The sequence below is a fragment of the Lacerta agilis genome, chromosome 13, assembly GCF_009819535.1.
Source record: "Lacerta agilis isolate rLacAgi1 chromosome 13, rLacAgi1.pri, whole genome shotgun sequence".
Taxonomy (NCBI): domain Eukaryota; kingdom Metazoa; phylum Chordata; class Lepidosauria; order Squamata; family Lacertidae; genus Lacerta; species Lacerta agilis.
This window is the reverse complement of record NC_046324.1, coordinates 29,500,286-29,517,554: the sequence shown is the minus strand read 5'-3', so window position 1 is coordinate 29,517,554 and position 17,269 is coordinate 29,500,286. Positions and strand designations below refer to the sequence as shown.

The window sequence follows — 17,269 nt, the reverse complement described above, 5'->3', positions numbered from 1 at the left end:
ATGTAAGGAACATGGAGGCCCTACAATGTGCAGGCTGAGAAAGGCAGCTGGGGTGACAGCATTGCAGCCTCTGATTAATTCATGCCAGTAAAGTGCTTAAAAGAGCTCGCCAGAAATAGTGAGCATTTAAACAAAGGAGCAAGCAGGCTTCCAGCTTGAAAATCAAGGGAGGATGGGCCCTGGCAGAGTAAATGCAAAGAATGCTCTGAAGGTGAAGCAAACATTTCCTTGTTGTGTGGTAGCAAAGTACTGGGTTGTTCTTGTTTTTATTATGTATTTTGTGTTTTTATATTTTGATTTTATGTTGTGAACTGCCCTGAGACCTGCAGGTATAGGGCAGTATACAAACAACAACAACAACAACAAACAAACAAACAAACAACAACAACAACAACAGATGGGAAAGTGCACTAGGCAGTGATCCTGGGCATTGCAAAGCCTGTCCCCGTGAAATATCAGAGTGTGAATTGCCCCAGCCTCCATACGCACCTCTTTGCTTCTTGGCATCTATCCAGAAGCTCATCCAAGTGACCTGTTAATTGACCATTTCATCCAGCTTTGCTTTTGCAGAGTTTACACAGAGGTTTGACTACATCCGGTCTTTATTAAGCATTCATTGGGGGGTCGTTGAGAGGTTATACCAGGTAATTTAGGTTTGCACAATTGTTTTGATTAAAAAATATTGATATACTGCTATTAAAAAAGTCAGAGCAGTTTACAACAATTGTACATAAAACCATGCAATGAAAATATATACAGTATTTAAAAAGTTAAAATCAGAAATCAGCCAGCTACTGTAGAAGGATGCATCTTAATTGCCTGCATAGTGGAATAGGAAAGTTTTCAGCAGGCCTTTAAAAGTTGAAACAGAAGACACCTGCTGAATCTCCGTTGGCAGGGTGTTCCACAGGACTGGGCAGATGACGCTAAAGGCTTAATTTCTTCTTGTTATCAGATGAGCCTCCCCAGTTCGGGGAATGATCAGAGATGCTCCTGCAGATTATCTCAGTGATCAAGCTGAGATATAAGGCTTTGGGTGGTCACTGATGTACCCTAGACCTATGTTGTTCAGGGCTTTGCAAATTAAGACAAATACTCTTAACCTGACTCAGTAGTAGCCCTAGATGGGCAGCCAGGGTCAGCCAGATGCCACTGCATTCTGCATCAGCTGCAACTTCTGAACCAGGTCCAAGGGCAGCCCCAGGTAGAGAACATTGCAGTAATCTGTTGTAACAGAAAAACTGTTAAAATTTTCTCTTACAACAAATCCAACATTAAGTTACCAACATATGGGTTACATGGTTAAGTGTAATCATAAAGTGGGTTACTCAGTTGCCACAGTGTAACAAAACCTCTTAAATTGAATTGGGCTTTCTGCAGTTTAGAAAAATGACAAGGAAATACACTAGAAAGCATGAGATGGATGGGAGGGTGCCTTAATGGGAAGACGTATAAACACCTCATAGGCCAATCCAGATGAATGCTCTATATATCTGTCATCTGGAGGAACCCTATCAATTTCTGCACCAAGTTAACCAATTTATGTGCAAAAAAGGAAAACCACAACCAGTGGCGTAGGAAGGGGGTGGGGGGGGCAGAGCGCCCAGGTTCCATTTCTGAAGGGATGTCATCGCACCCCTGCCCGCAGCCGCGGGTGAAGGATCCTCCTGCTGTCAGGGCAGAAGAAATGAGCAGAGCACCTTGTCTCTCTCGTGGCTGCACCTCTGCTGTCCGCGAGCAGCTCGTCCTCTCCCCGCCTCCCCCCCCCCCCGCTCTGAATATTTGGGAGTCGCGTTGGGGGCGGGGCGGCACGCCGTTACCTCTGCTCCCAAGTCCTGGCTGGAGCCTGGAGGAGGAGGCAGGAGGTGGGAAGAGGATGAGCTGCTCGGCTTTGCTGGCAAAGCCGTGCAGCTCCCTCCTCCCACCACCTCTCTTTCTTTTTGCTCGGCATAACTTTGGAGTTCTCATTTTTCTTTCATTTTCTTATTTGCAAAAGCGTGTGGGGCGTCTGAAGACTGGAAGCACTTGTAAGAGAGTTGGGGGTCAGAGGTGTAGGAAGGGGGGGTGGACATTCAGTGCCCGCCCGCGACTCCCAAGCCTACCCCAGCTGTCGGTGTGGGGGGGGGGGGGTTGACAAAAAAAAAATTCTGCACTGCTTACCACCTGGGCCTGCTACAGCTCTGACCACAATTTGATCTATAGAAACTTGATTTAAAAAAAAAAATTTAATGGAAGCAGAGATTCTGAGGACAATGAATTTTGCACTCGGGAAACATTCAGTATTTATTCTAACGTAGAATCTCAAACATACACACAACCCTGGTAACACTCCTAAAGGTCAGAACATCAGAATCCCTGACCTATTTTTTTTAAACAACTTTTTACCAATAGAACTCTCAGCAGAGAATCTCCCTTGCAGCACAACCTATTTTTAATTCATTGCTTTTTAAAACTCCCTGAGGGATTTAAGATTAATGTGACAATGCATGAGTCACTCTTGCTGAAAGCTAAAGTCAGTTAAAAATACAAGTTTAGAAAGCTAAAAAATATATACAAAAAATCTGAAAACCCAGTGACAACCCAGAACACAGCTTGGTAAACTGTGATTCCGTTAGGTCATTTTAAAAAAATGGGAATACCCGGTAAAAGTTCCTAGTAAAGCCAAACGCTGGCAATACAGATGATGTTATTATAAAGATCAATGGTCCCAAAAGACAAAGAGTTGAAACTATGTCATAATCAGAGTAAACCTATTGAAATAAATAGGCATAACTGACTTAAATCTATTACTTTCAGGGAATTTACCCTGAGTATGCCTTAGATGGAGTCAAGGCTAAAAGTTTTATTTTGATATCTAGCTTCTTTTTCTTCTTATTTTGCATTGATTAAATAATGCAGATAGGGAAGAAAAGGGGAAAAAAGACCACTGAATAGGTTCTGAATTGCCATCACATCTTGTTGTGTTGTTGAATTTAAAAACCCTATCATTTCAAAAAGGAAGAAGATTGTGGAGTTCCACTTTACAGGCAGATCTGTATCACGGCTTCGTCGTTCTCCCCGCCCGACCCCCTTCCACTCAGAGAGTTGGTGAGGAAGTTTGGGGTTTCCTACAGATAATGCTTAGAACCATTTCACCAGATTACAATTCCCAGCATTCTTAGGCAGAAACAATGGTCATGAAAATTATGCAAAACAAAGCTAAGTATGTAGCCCAGACAATGGTTTTTATTTATTTCAAATATGAGTGCTGCAACCCCAGAGTTGTCCGCGACTGGACTTAACAGTCAGGGGTCCCTTTTACCTTTACCTAATCTCTCAACTGCTTTTCATTTCAATACAATATCTCAAAGTGGTTTATAGCAAGGAAATAACGCAGCAATAAAACCAGTGGAAAAACTCCTTAAAACTTAGCAACATGCTCTAGAGGCAATAAAAAACAACAACCCACAAGCATCTGTTGGAGATGCCTGGTCAGAGATGTGTTTTCATTAGACAGCGAAAGTGTGCTACCACTATTGCCTGCTGTATCACCTATGGGAGGGCACTTCAAGGGCAGGACAGCCTTTGCAAAACTGCTGCTCTCCAGCTATTTTGGACTACAACTACAGTCATACCTTGGAAGTCGAACGGAATCCATTCTGGTAGTCTATTCGACTTCCCAAACGTTCGGAAACCAAAGCACGGCTTCCGATTGGCTGCAGGAGCTTCCTGCAGCCAATCAGAAGCCACAGAAGCCCCGTCGGACATTCAGGTTCCAAAACTAGTTTGCAAACCAGAAAGTCACTTCCAGGTTTGTGGTGTTCGGGAGCCAAAATGTTCAAGAACTAAGCTGTTCGAAAACCAAGGTATGAATGTACGTGGCTGGTGGGAGTTGTAGTCCGAAATAACTGGAGGGCACCAGCTTTACACCACTGAGGAGGCTAGGAGGGCCTCCTTAGAAGATCTTGATGTTGGAATGAGTCTAGCTGTGGGGAAATGTGCCTTCAGGCTACCTTGCCCTGAGTTTCTTCAGGCTTTGTATGCCCAGGAGCACAGGGGCTGACAATACCGTAGTTTGTAAAACTATGGAACTGAATAATGCCTTACATGATGAAATTATTTGGGGCTGGTGGTATATTTCTATTTCATGAGGCTTAATCTGGAGGTTCGCATGTCTCTGAATGTCTCCTGTCACTTTTGCAGGCTCAGTGTCGGGGAGGATGTGAAAGATGGATGACCACTCTCAAATCACTTTTGGTCCTTTGACTGCAAAGTTTTCTTCCCAACCGTACCCTCAGCAGGGAGGCGAACCTGCTAGTTCCCAACAGTTAGCCAACCACCTTGCTTCTCCCAGCAAAGAAGATGACTGGGAAGGCGTAGATGGAAATGAACTGATCTTTGCCTTAGATGATGAGGAAGATGCAACTCCTGACTCACCCGACCACTTTTCTATGTGTGAAGATATTGGGAAACAGGATGAACATCAGGAAGAGTCCACATTCCACATGCCATCCCCTCTGCCGTCTCCTCCTGAACTGGATTTCTTGCCCGCCCTCCCCATTTCCAGTTCACCCAGTTTATCACCCCAGAGATCAACAGGCCTTGTAAACCCTCAAGGCCCCAAGCCATTAATAAACTTAGTGAAATCCCTCTCAACTGAAATTGAGCCCCGGGACGCCTCTTCCCTCAAGCCCCAACCTTTGCTGAGCTTGGTCAAATCCATTTCAACCGAGATTTCCCGCCTGGAGCCAGAGGTGACACAGTCAAAGTCCGACTCCAAGCTCAATGTTCATCGATGGCGGCAGATCACCCATCCCAAGGGCAAAACTGGGGATTCTAGGACGGCTCCCTCCTCCCCCAACATTTCCCCCTCAGAGAGCAAAAGCAGCTTCTTCAAGGCTCAGGAAGCCAAATTTGAGGACACGAAAAGGCGGTTTTCAGAGGCCATGCATGAACCCCTTAGCAGACTCAGCAAAATCATGGGGGATGAGAATAACGTTTCACCAAAACACAGGTCCTCACTTTCTGGCAACCATGCCCACGATTCCCCTTCTAGCCACAGCAAGACCATTTTGGAAGACGAGGAGAGCCCAACCCAGGAGACCAATCTGCACGGGGCTGTTCCAGGACAGCCATCTGGGAGGAGTCAAGTGGAGGACTGTTGCCCCAATGAACAGAAATGGGGTCCCTCCTTAAACTGCCAGTATGAATTCTGCTCCTATGGAGATGTCATCCAAGTGGTGGAGGTTGCTGCGGACAAAAGTAGTGGCACAGAGGAAGTGCGGATGCTTCCACCTCTGGATATCCTCCGCCCCACCAAGCCTTGTAGCAGAGTGCCATGCAAAGCCCTTGCCTGCGTTGCCATCTTGGCCTACCACTATTTTGTGCTGCCACTGCCTCCTTACTTCTCAGGCCTCTGCCTTGGCTTGGCATGTGGGTTCATGCTGGGCTTCCTCATTATTCTTCTGATGATGCCAAAGCGTTCCTTGTCTCCACGGAAAAGGCGGACATCTCTAGACCAGCTGCCATCAGAGACGCTGAATCAGCAGCCCCAGGATCCCAACATCCTTAAGGTAGGAGATAGGGATGTTGGAAGTTGGCCATTGGTCCCATATAGCCTCATAATGTCTGCACTGACTGGCAGTGGCTTTCTAATCTTTTAGCCAGGGGAACTCTCAGTCCTACTTGGGGATTGAACCCAGGACCATCTGCATGCAAAGTATATGCTCTGCCTCTGAGCTACAGCCCATCCTAAACAAATTGCCCAGTGGAACCAATCTGAGGCAGACTGCTGAAACAAGAATCCTGTCACCGTCATTTGTTTCCAGACATCTCAACTGATATTTTTAAATTTTTAATGAAATTATACATAGCTAGCTGTAGTGTACAGGGAAGGTTGACATTTCAACAACAACCTAAGATTCTGACATTTGCACAAGAAACTATAGTAACCAGAATAACCCAGAGCTCATTAAAAACAAAAAGAAAAGAAAAACACTGGGGTGCCTTTTCCCCCCTGGGAGTCCAGTTGGTTGAAAGGTTTCATACAATTTTTTTTTAATGAATTAGTTTTTGTACCACCTTGAGAACTTTTGGGTTAAAGAGCAGGTTATAAATGGAATCAATCAATCAGTCAGTCCTAGGCCAGACATTGCCCACTCTTAACGAGGAGCCCTTGGTGGTGGGGTTGGCCAAGATCCCTCAGTGAAGGGGCAGCTGTTCTCTACAGTTGCCCCAGCATTCATTCATATATTTATTTATTACATTTATAACCCACCTTTCCTCTAATAAGCTCAAGCTGCTGTTTAATGTTCTTCTCCATTCCAATTTATCCTCACAACAGCCCTGTGAGGGAGGTTGGGCTGAGAGACAGTAGTTCGCCCAAGGTGACCCAGGGAGGTTCATACAGCTGAGTGGGGATTTGAACCCTGCTCTCCTAGATCCTAGCCCAACCTGCATAGCCAGTAGGCTATGTCAGGTAGAGGTAGGGTAGGGAATTCATTTAAGTTTGCATTTAAAGGCAAACCAACCTAATTTCTACTTTCCAAAGCAAACCGAAACACAGCCACCCTTTGAAATTTGCACCCCTCTGAATTAGACTGCACTCCAGTCTAATAACGTGTGCAAAAATGCAGTATGCTAGGGTAAGGTGTCCATAAAAATGCAATTTTTGGTGAAAAAATACATAAAATATTAGGGAAATTTAGTTACAACAATGTTATACTCAGAGAATTTTCACAGAGTACTTAAAATACTGTATACAGTATATTTTTTCTTCACGAAATGATGGGAGTGGCGATGAAATACAGAGTTGTAGGCCTATGCTAGTCCCACTCAGAACAGACCTCTTGAAATTAATAAATTACCGGTAGTGATTTCCAATAACTTCAATGGGTCTACTCTGAGTAGGATCAGCCCTAGAATACAACAACCCTGACAGGTTTTCCATCCTTAATGTCCAAGTTAGCCTGATAACAACTTGGGAGAGTACACCCATCTTTAGCTTCAAGGAGGTGTCGGCCTACTTAACGGCACAAATAATGGTTGCCAAGCAACAAAGGCGGAGGCTTTCATCTCCCATCCTGTTGCTGTACAGTCTCCATTAGAGGCAATGAGGAAGAAGTTAAGGAGTTGCTTTAAGCTGTTTATAATATTCTGTTTTAGTGCCGTAACCTGACTTGGGAACTTAGGGCTGGTAGTAAAGAAACAACCCCAATGTTCCCATGCTCCCCTCTCAACATGGATTTGTTCGACACTGAAACAATTCTCACTCACAGCACCACTAGGAGAGATAATCCTCCTTCTACTGAGAAGCAAAATTAGGACTATCCACTTTAATAAATTAGATTAATTGATTAGGAAACCTTTTTAATCAACTAAAAAGGCACCCTCAATTAATCCGGCAACACATTATTATGATCATTTATTCTTATTTTGATGTTAAGGCTGTTGTTCATTTATTTATATTATTATGCCTTATTATTAAAGCTATTTATTCATTTCTTGTTATTTGTATGCTGCTTTTCCAAAAGTAGCTCACAACACAACAGTAGCCTATTGTTATTAATAATAATTTTTAAAATGCAAATCAATGCATTCTTAGAAAGACAGTACCAAAGGCTAAGGGTTGTCTGCACCTCTGATTATTCAGAGTAGACCTATGAAAATTAGTGAAGTTTGTCATATCTATTAATCTCAGTGGGTGTTTTCTGAGTAGGACAAACACTGGATACGGCCCTCATTTCTTTCAAAACAGCATCTTAAGAGAGATATTCTTTACTCTCTTCATTTTCATACAGGTGAGAATGCCTCTTTTTAAGACGGTGTCTTCAGGGACATAGGAAACCTTCCTGGGTTTTTTCCTTGTTTACACCAGTATTGTCTACAGTAGGGATGGGAAACCTTTTTCAGCCCAAGGGCCACATTCCATCGCGGGTGACCTTCCGGGGGCCGTACACTGGTAATGGGCGGGACTAGAGGCAAAAGTGGATGGAGCAATGGCTGTAACTCCGATACCTTTGTATAGGAGACTGCATTCCATCCAGGAAAAAAGCTCTTGAGGCTTTGGATGCAGGGCCAGTGAGGAGCATGTCCTGGGGAGCGTCCCACAAGTCAGACAGAAATGGCTGGGGGTTCCCCATTCCTGGTCTACAGGACTGTCCGTGGCCCTCCAGGGTCTCAGGGCATTTGCATCACCTGCCACCTGCTCCTTTCTTTATCCAGGACCTCCTTCAGCATTCATAATATTTACTGCTAAGTTGTGAGACTTCCCCTGTACGCACACACTTATCTAAAGCCAAAAGAAGTATGTTTCCCAACCCCATTCCAAAACTATTTAGTCAGATGCAAGCACATTCATGCAGACTTAACATATTAAAAAAATATTAATTGCTTAAAAGCCATCCTGGTGAGTAAGTAGTAGTTGTTGCTGCTGCTCATTATTATTATTATTAGTAGTAGTAGTACTTTTATCTATGGGGAGATATTGGGTTGTTGTTTTTATTCTGATTATATATGTTATCTTTTCTGTGAACTGCCCTGAGACCTTCGAGTATAGGGCGGTATATAAACTCAAATCATCATCATCATCATCATCTAATTACTGTAATTGTTGCAACAATTTTAAGAAGGCAACCCTAAGGGGAAAAAAACCCACAATTTTATACCAGGAGTTTCCAATGTGGTGCCCTCCAGCTGTTGTTGGACTCCAACTCCCATCAGCCCCAGCCAGCAAAGACCAATTGTCAGGGATGATGGAAGTGGAGTCCATCCAAAAACATCTGGAGGGCCTCACGTTTGCTACCGCTGTTTTATACTGTGTGGACTGGCTACCTCCCCCACTCTTTAAACAGAGTTGTTTCTTTCCAGGGGTGGATGAACGAAATGTATTTCTACGATCCGGAGATCTACCACCCGTCACTTACCCACTCTGTGTTCGTGACCTTGGAAGACACCAGCATGACGATCTCCTACCCCAAGAGCAACATCCCCCGGCGAGCCACCTTTGAGGAAGAGGACTTCAAGGTGACTTTGGTTAGTCACCGCCATTATGAAATGATTGGCGCAAAGGTGAGACACGGATGGGCAAGGAGTTGAAACTACTGGGGGGGGGGGGCTAGCTCACAAACATTTCATGAAGAGGAGCCTGCAGGATCAGGCCAATGGCCCAACTAGTTCAGCATCTTGTTCTGACAGTCGCTGACAAGATGCCTGTGGGAAAATAGGCAAGCAGGACCTGAGCACAAGAGCATTCTCCTTTCCTGTGGTTTCCAGCAACTGGCATTCAGATTTGCTCCAGCACTGCCAGCCTATTCATGCCAGTTGTTAGCTTCATGATTACTGTAAAATTTTACGGATGCATTTGATTGATGTTTCATTATTTATTGTTACGGTATATTGTTTTTGGTTGTGAACCGCTTGGGTACTCTCTGGAGGTACCCAGGCAAAAAAGAAATAATAATATGAATATTTTTAAAAAATTAATTAGTTTTCAGTTACAATAATCCAAGAAAAGCCTCATTATAACAATGCCAAATGATAATACCATTAATAATGCCAATCATTCAAAAGCCAAATTATACAATGTAGGTGCCCCCCACCCCACGTGCTAGAATTGATGGTTTGATGATTTACTATATTTCTGCGTTCCAAATAAATTTCGATTACACTCCAGTCAGAATAACAAACCCTTATACCACAACTGCAGTTTTAACGACTTCCATTCGCATTAACACATTAAATGATTTATAGTCCTACAGGTGAAGCATTCAGACACTCTCTTTGTTCTTCTTGTGTGTGGCAATTATTCTGTCTATGATGTTTCTTCTTGTCCTTGTAGTATATTATGTCTATCTTTTGTCAGTCGTTGCTGTTTTCCACAATGCCTTGGGTGGAGCTAGTGTTCCATTGTTGTTTCAAAAGTTCTCCATGAAATAATATTTTGAATAAAATTGTAGTCATCGAATTGTAGAGTTGGAAGAGTCCCAAAGGGTCATCTAGTTCAACTGTCTGCAATGCAGGAATATAAAAACAGTTGATCCCCTAGCCTAGGACATTGGGAGCCAATGTCATGCCTTCTAAATCCTACACAGCTCCCCCACTCATGACCATAGGTTGTGTTGGCTGGGGCTGATGGGAATTTTAGTCCAGAACATTTGGAGGGAACCATATTGGCTACCTCTGCCTGAAGCGATATCAGTGCAGCTTGGTACTACTGCTGCAGCATATACTGAACAATTGCTAGTATGATTTGCAGTCTCCTGGGGGTTTACACCTTCCCTTGGTGTTCTAGGTCTTCCTCTTCCCACCTGGGCTGGCTCGCAAGAGGATGTGGAACAAGAAATACCCCATCTGCATTCTCCTCCCAGAGCAAGACGACTTGAGTAGCAAAGGCTCCAGTGAGCATGACTTGGAGCACTCAAGAGAGAAGGCTGTGAAGAGAAGGCTGTCACCAGTCCAAGAGACCCCTCCGATGCATCCAGCTGAGCCCCAGGAAAAGACTCTTTACCTCTTTGGCAGAACGGGGAGAGACAAGGAGGAATGGTTCCAGCATCTTGCAAGGGCCTCCCGGGCAGAAAACTGTGAGCCTGCGTAACGCCGTCACAGGTGAGCTCCAACATTTCTCTGATGACAATAAGGACGTCCTAAGGAAAAGTGGGGCATTCTGAGATCAAATCAGAAACTGGGACAGCTTCTGTAAATCTGGGGCTGTCCCTGGGAAATAGGGACACTTGGAGGGTCTGCTCCAACCACACACAAAAATGTACTTGGCACAAGCTTTTCTTTCAGATTCATTTTAACTTGGGTTTTTTTGGGGGGGGGAGGACACTCCTGAGATGCTGTTCACAAAACCAGTGAGTCCTGCTAGCTGCGTCTGGGAAGATGTTGCCTCAGCGAAAGCTTCGAGTCATCTGAGAAGGGCTTGACCCCAGGGGCGTCGCAGGGGGGGCGGAGGGGGCGGGGGGGCCCGGGCAGTGCCCCTGCTGGGGGTGACACATCGGGGGGTCGCCCCGCCCACTGGGCTTTTTTCTACTATTTTATTATTATTCTTTTTAGGCTATTTTCGGCACTGCCGGGGTGGAGCCGCAGGGGCCGCCAGCGAGTTGGGGTGTCACCCCCCTCGCTGGCCGCCCCTGCGGCTCTGCCCTGGCAGCGCCAAAAATAGCCCCCGCCCTCCAGCGGCTTTTCGCGGGCTGCAGAGGCTCCAAAAGCCCCCGCCCGGCATCCCCCGGGGGCGGGGCGTCGCCGTGTGTGTGTGCGTCATGACGCACACGCCGCGATGCCCCGCCCCCGGGGGTGCCGGGTGGGGGCTTTGGGAGCCTTTGGGGCTGCAAAGAGTCCCGAAGCTGCTGCTGTAGCACCCCAGGGGTGCCTCTTGGCTTCCCGCCCTGGGCAGCCAAGGGGCTAGGAACGCCCCTGCTTGACCCTGATTGTGGCATTTAAAGGGCCTGCGGAATAGTCAATGGTTCCTGCAAGGTGGCAGAGCAGGAGAGCCTGGCTAGGAAACCATTTTCAGACATTGTGGGAGAGTCATGTCCTCAGGCTGGTGCAGTGTAGAAGGGCTATTCCTCAGGTGGGATGACTGGTGCATCCTCCTCTAGCCAGGACTGGGTTCCTGAGGCAGGAGACATTACACCCTAGTCCCCAAATCCTCAATTTTTGCATCATTTCCTTCAGCTTTTGCCAGGCATGGGAATGGACAAATTGTAGTGCAAGCGCTAAAGACGGGAGAGGAAGGAGAGTATGAGCAATGGAAATGCTTCAGCGTTCCCTTTGGCATTGGAAATTGATCAGATATTGCCCACACACTCATAAGACTACCTTGTAATTCATAAGAACAAGTCATTTGCCAAGAAACAGAGATAAAGATTTTCAGAAATTTGAGGCTAAAACCATGTTTCCTGCTTTAACCAAAGGCAGCAAGGCTCTAATCTCCCCCTCTTTCTCTTTGCCAGGTTTAAACCAGCTCAGCCCATCAGGAAAGGGGACGTGCAGCAGTGGCAGCAGCAGGGGCAGCACTGATGACCTCCTTTCTCTCATCAAGCCCAAGGACCTGGTTGTTAATGTCCGGGAGAAGCTCCTTTTGGATTACAACATGTACATGTCCCGAATAGTCCCAACAGGGACATACTCCAGCCCACCCGAGAGCCCCTCCCACAGTACGGTAGGCAGCCCAACACCCAAAAAGGTGAGAAAAACCACTGAGATTACCAGGTAATCCAGAAAGAGGGGGTTGCTTTCAATATCATCCCCCAGGGGGAAGGAAGGCAAAGGGGTTAAACACTCCCTCCTGTGAGTCACTTGTCCCCAAAACTGCTTGCATTGATTAAAAAGAAATAAAAGGAGGTCATTGCACATTTTTGTATACTGTCTAGTTAAGCCCTTAAGTCCTCACCCTAAATCAGGCTTCCTCAAACACAGCCCTCCAGATGTTTTGAGACTACAATTCCCATCATCCCTGACCACTGGTCCTGCTAGCTAGGGATCATGGGAGTTGTAGGCCAGAAACATCTGGAGGGCCAAGTCTGAGGAAGCCTGCCCTAAATCAAAGGTAAGCCTTAGCACATACAATGGCTTTTGTTAAATCAAGCAGCATTCAATGCCAAATGCAGATTACAAATATGCGGCAGATCTTTGGCAAAGCTTCAGTGACTCTCTAGTGAACACTCAACAAAATTAACAGAGGAGGGAGAATGCTTTGGAGACAAACTGTTCAGCTTTTGGAGGAGACCAAAGAGGATCAACAACAGCATTTACTTACTTAATTAGAAGATTTATAAACTGTAAGGGTCCAGTAGTGCTCCTCACGAGTAAAAGGCAATGACGCAGGATCTGTATATTTACATCAGTTTATTATACAGATATGTACAAGTCAGAGCTCAAATTCCATGACCGTCTCAGTCACTCTCAGATTCCAGAAGTTGCACTTTGCGAGAGCACCTCCAACAAAACAACCTGGGGACCCCCAGTCTCCTCCTTTCCTCTTTCTGTTTGAGCCCCCTATGTAATTGGGGCGATGGAACTACTGATTCCCCCTCCGTACCTGAACTGCTGAATTGGTGTCAGGACCTGGCAACATCTGACTGCCCTTCCGCCACGGAACTCCCTCCCTGCCTATCGCTCCCACAGGAAGTCTCAGGGCTTCTCTGGCGATGCTAGGGTACTTTCAACATCAGGGGTGCCTCCCTCCACTTCAGCCTGCTCTCCGCTGCCTCCGGATGATCCCCTGACATAAACCATGTGATTAAAGAGCTCAGAACACAGCCAAAACCCACAAATTAATTGAAAAGCAAATATGCATGAAACCATTGCCATTAAAAACACAGATAAATTGATAAGACGTACAAACATAGGTAGCTGAATTATATGGCTAGGTGGGCTTACAGAAACATAAATGTTTTCAGCAGGCATCTAAAACAATATAGTGAAGGCATCTGCCCAATCTCAATCTATTGTCAGAAATGTTTTAGAACAATAAAGCATGTTATACAACTTACAGGTGTTTAGCATGTTTTGCTCTTGGGTGAAATTTAAGACACATCGTAGTACTGTGACTCCCTTTTTCCTTCTTTTCAGTTCTTTGGGGATACGAATGTCACGAGTGACACACACACGGCTTGGGCCAACGCGGTGCTTGGGAGAATGTTTTGGGACTTCCTACGGGAAAAATTTGGGCAGACCTAGTTTCAAACAAGATTCAGAAGAAACTAGGCAGAATCAAGGTAATGAAATTTGCCTGTTTTCTCTTCGCCTCTTTTTCTGTGTCCAAAGCAGATGCTTTACCACTGAGCTATGGACCCTTTAGGAACATAGGACTCTTTCTCATACTGAGTGAGACCCATCTAGCTCAGTATTGTCTACACTGACTAGAAGCAGCTCTCCAAGTTTTCAAGGTGGGTTGGTCCCACATGCTGGCATTTCACTGGAAAGTAGTCTTTGTTTCTGCCTTTCTTTGACTTCCATTCTGCCAGATTGTTGTTGTTTCTCCTTCCTCTCTTTTGGTCCAACTCAGCTGCCGTACTTCATGAACGAACTCACACTCACTGAACTGGACATGGGGACTTCCATCCCACAAATCCTCAGCACGTCAAGCCCGACCATTGATAACCGAGGTGAGCTGTAGCAAAATGCAGGGGGGCGGAACAGATCTGCACTGCCTCACTCTAGTGATGGGGCTGTATATGTTTCCCCGCAAAGGAGTGTTTCCCCAAATATGAATGACAAAAAGACAAAGCCACAGGAACATAATACCTGTTTCACATTTGTGAGAAATCAATCTTTTAGTGTGGCGGCATCTGCATTCTGAAACTCTCTGTCTATTTACATCAGGCAAGTGTCGCAGTCGTGCTCTTTTCAGCATCTTCTAAAACCTTGCTTTGTTTAGACAGCCTACCCAGACATATAGAATATTGATGTATGTTTTAATCTGGTTTTAGGTGATTGCCGATTTTATATCGCTTTTGAAGAGTTGTTTTTTACTTTTTTTTTTTTAACTGATGGTTTTATTGTTTTATTCTCTTTGCAAACTGCTTTGAGGTTTCCTTTACAGTCAAGCAATGTATAAATGTTATGAAATAAAAAAAGATTAAATAAGTAATCAGGAACCCAAATTACAATGAATTTAAACATGTAAGCAAGTATGCATGTATGTGAGTATATGTGTGTACGAAATATATAGCCACTATATATGAAACAATGAAGTTCTCTAAACAATGCTCAAGACTGGTGGGGGGGGGGAATGAGAAACTGAGAGAAACCCACATTGACAGAAGAGAAGACTCCCTAGAAAAGACCCTGATGTTGGGAAAGATGGAGGGCAAAAGGAGAAGGGGACGACAGAGGATGAGATGGTTGGACAGTGTTCTCGAAGCGACTGGTATGAGTTTGGCCAAACTGTGGGAGGCAGTGGAGGATAGGGGTGCCTGGCCTGCTCTGGTCTATGGGGTCACGAAGAGTCGGACACGACTGAACGATTGAACAACAACAACAAACAACACCTCTGTCCTCTTCTCCACTCTGCAGGGCTTTGGGTGGACATGGAAGTGACCTACAGCGGATCCCTGCAGATGACCCTGGAAACAAAGATGAACTTGTACAAACTAGGCAAAGAAGCCCTGGGAGAGGAGAGTGGAAAGGCAGACGATGGCAGGGAAGGGTGAGGCCAGCCCACCAACCCAGCACCAGTCCGAAGAGTGTTAGCTCCCCGTTACCAACAAATCTGGGCTTTAATTACAAGAGCCTGGAAAATTGTGATATGCCGTAATAGCCTCTTAGGAAAAGTTAGGATTAGGCGACTCCACTAATGGGGGCAAAGGATCTATTTACAGGCCTGGCAAGCCAAGCGAAGGTTACATTTCAACCAGATAAAAGCAGGCCAGGGGACGGCTGGAATGAGAAGCAACTTGTGCTCTCTCTGAGAGATTGTGCTGAACCATCTGTTTGATGGGATCATCAACCATCTGTCCTCATCTGCCACAACAGGAGGCAGGACAGCTGGAGAATTATTGGTTCTAGGAAAGTGTCCATCGTTTAATCAAAATGGAGATCTGATTTTACAGGGTGGTGAGGACTGTTTGCTTAGGTTCTCTGGTATGTATTTAGCATTAGTAACTTTTGGTGAGTAAATAGCTGGAAGGAAGAGAGGAGGGGGCTTCAGAGATATTACTTAATGGCATCAACACCTGCAGGCTTTTATTTTATTTTTGCCTTTTTGTGGTTTGGCAAATGTTGTTACAAAATAACACATTTTTGCACCAAATGCACCTTTTCCTTCTCTGGTTTTACTAAGGAGCTCAGTTTCAAGGTGCTAAGAATAAGAACAGGAGCTGGAAATCATTAGGCAGGACTGGTGCTTTCATTAGATCGAGTGAGGCAGCTGCCACAGGCAGCTGAATTTGGGTGTGTGACGTACCTCATGATTATATTTTTATAACGTGGGACAAACAAGACGATACAAGCAATTTCCGCACCCATTTCTCTCTCCAGCAGCTAATGCAGAAAGTACAAACACAATGAACCTGAGAAAATGAACCTAGGAGGATGGTAGGAAGAAAGCCAGATGTTCCCTTGCTCAGACTCAGTGGCCGAGGGTGTTTTGCTAGGCGGGAATGCTACTCCACAGACAGAGATGCTGGTTGACTTGAAAGCTCCCCAGCTGTTTCCTCCCGACTGTTGAGAAACTCCCTTCTGGACCTCATCCTCTTATGTAGGTCGCAGTCACCAGGATGCACCTTCTTAATCCCCAGGGGGAAGGAATTAAATAAATAGCGCAGACAGTTCCTGACGCACACAGCGTTGCACAAGGGCAGACCTTCCTTGGCCCTTGCAAATGGCTTACGTTGCTTAGGGTCCTCTCTCTCTCTCCCCTTGCAGTGTGAAGCCCCGCTTAGTCCTTCTGGCTGACAGCGATGCAGAGTCCTCCAGCGCTGGGTCCTCTGACGAGGAAGACATCCCCAACATGGAGCCCTCAGGGGTCCCAGGAGAAAGGGGGTACCCCTCCTGGGGCTGAAGGGTTAAACCAACTAGAGACAGCACAGAACAACCCTCAACAACCTGTTGCCCTCCAGATGCTTTAGAACAGTGTTTTTCAACCACTGTTCCGCGGCACACTAGTGTGCCGCGAGATGTTGCCTGGTGTGCCGTGGGAAAAATTGAAAAATTACTTTATATATAGTCAATATAGGCACAGAGTTAAATTTTTTCACATTTTCTAATGGTGGGTGCCTCGTGATTTTTTTTCATGAAACAAGTGGCCTTTGCCTAAAAAAGGTTGAAAAACACTGCTTTAGAAGACAACTCCCATCAGCCCCAGCCAAGCACAGCCATTTGGGACTACAACTCCCATCAGCCCCTGCAGCTATAGGGCAAAAATGGGGAGGGGAGAGCCATGTACCCCACCAGGGGTGCCAGCTCCTGGGGCCAAGCCCTTTTGGACCCATCAATATTTTGGGGGTAGCCGGGGCTAGGCACCTTCAAAGAAGTCCAAAGAAGTGCAGAGGCAAAACCTGGGGCCAAGCAGGTTGTGCTCCAGTGGCCGGCTCCTTCTCCTCCTGTTGCCATGGAGGAGGAGGAGGGTTGATGCAGCCTCCTGCCAGTGGTGGCACCAGGAGGAGGCGAAGGAGAAGCCACCTGCCATTGAAGCTGCGTGGCTGCCACACCCACCCACCTCCTCCCAATATCCTGACATCATGCGCATCAATGTCATGAGCATCAATGATGCCACACATGCGGTGCCCAGCTGTCATGACGCATGATGCGGTGTCATGACGCATGACATGCGGTGTCAGACGCA

At 45.8% G+C, this 17,269-nt stretch overlaps 1 protein-coding gene across 1 annotated transcript in view; it reads left to right on the top strand.

Annotated features, from left to right (window-relative positions):
* Positions 1-17,269, top strand: part of LOC117056594 (testis-expressed protein 2-like) — a 29,181-nt gene that overhangs the window by 8,566 nt on the left and 3,346 nt on the right. Inside the window, 10 exon segments of the mRNA XM_033167091.1 lie at positions 4,183-5,552; positions 8,848-9,048; positions 10,271-10,559; positions 11,895-12,166; positions 13,555-13,645; positions 13,648-13,700; positions 13,991-14,090; positions 15,001-15,133; positions 16,351-16,465; positions 16,467-16,489. Of these exon segments, the coding sequence (XP_033022982.1) occupies positions 4,209-5,552; positions 8,848-9,048; positions 10,271-10,559; positions 11,895-12,166; positions 13,555-13,645; positions 13,648-13,700; positions 13,991-14,090; positions 15,001-15,133; positions 16,351-16,465; positions 16,467-16,489 (2,621 nt within the window). The 5' untranslated portion in view covers positions 4,183-4,208.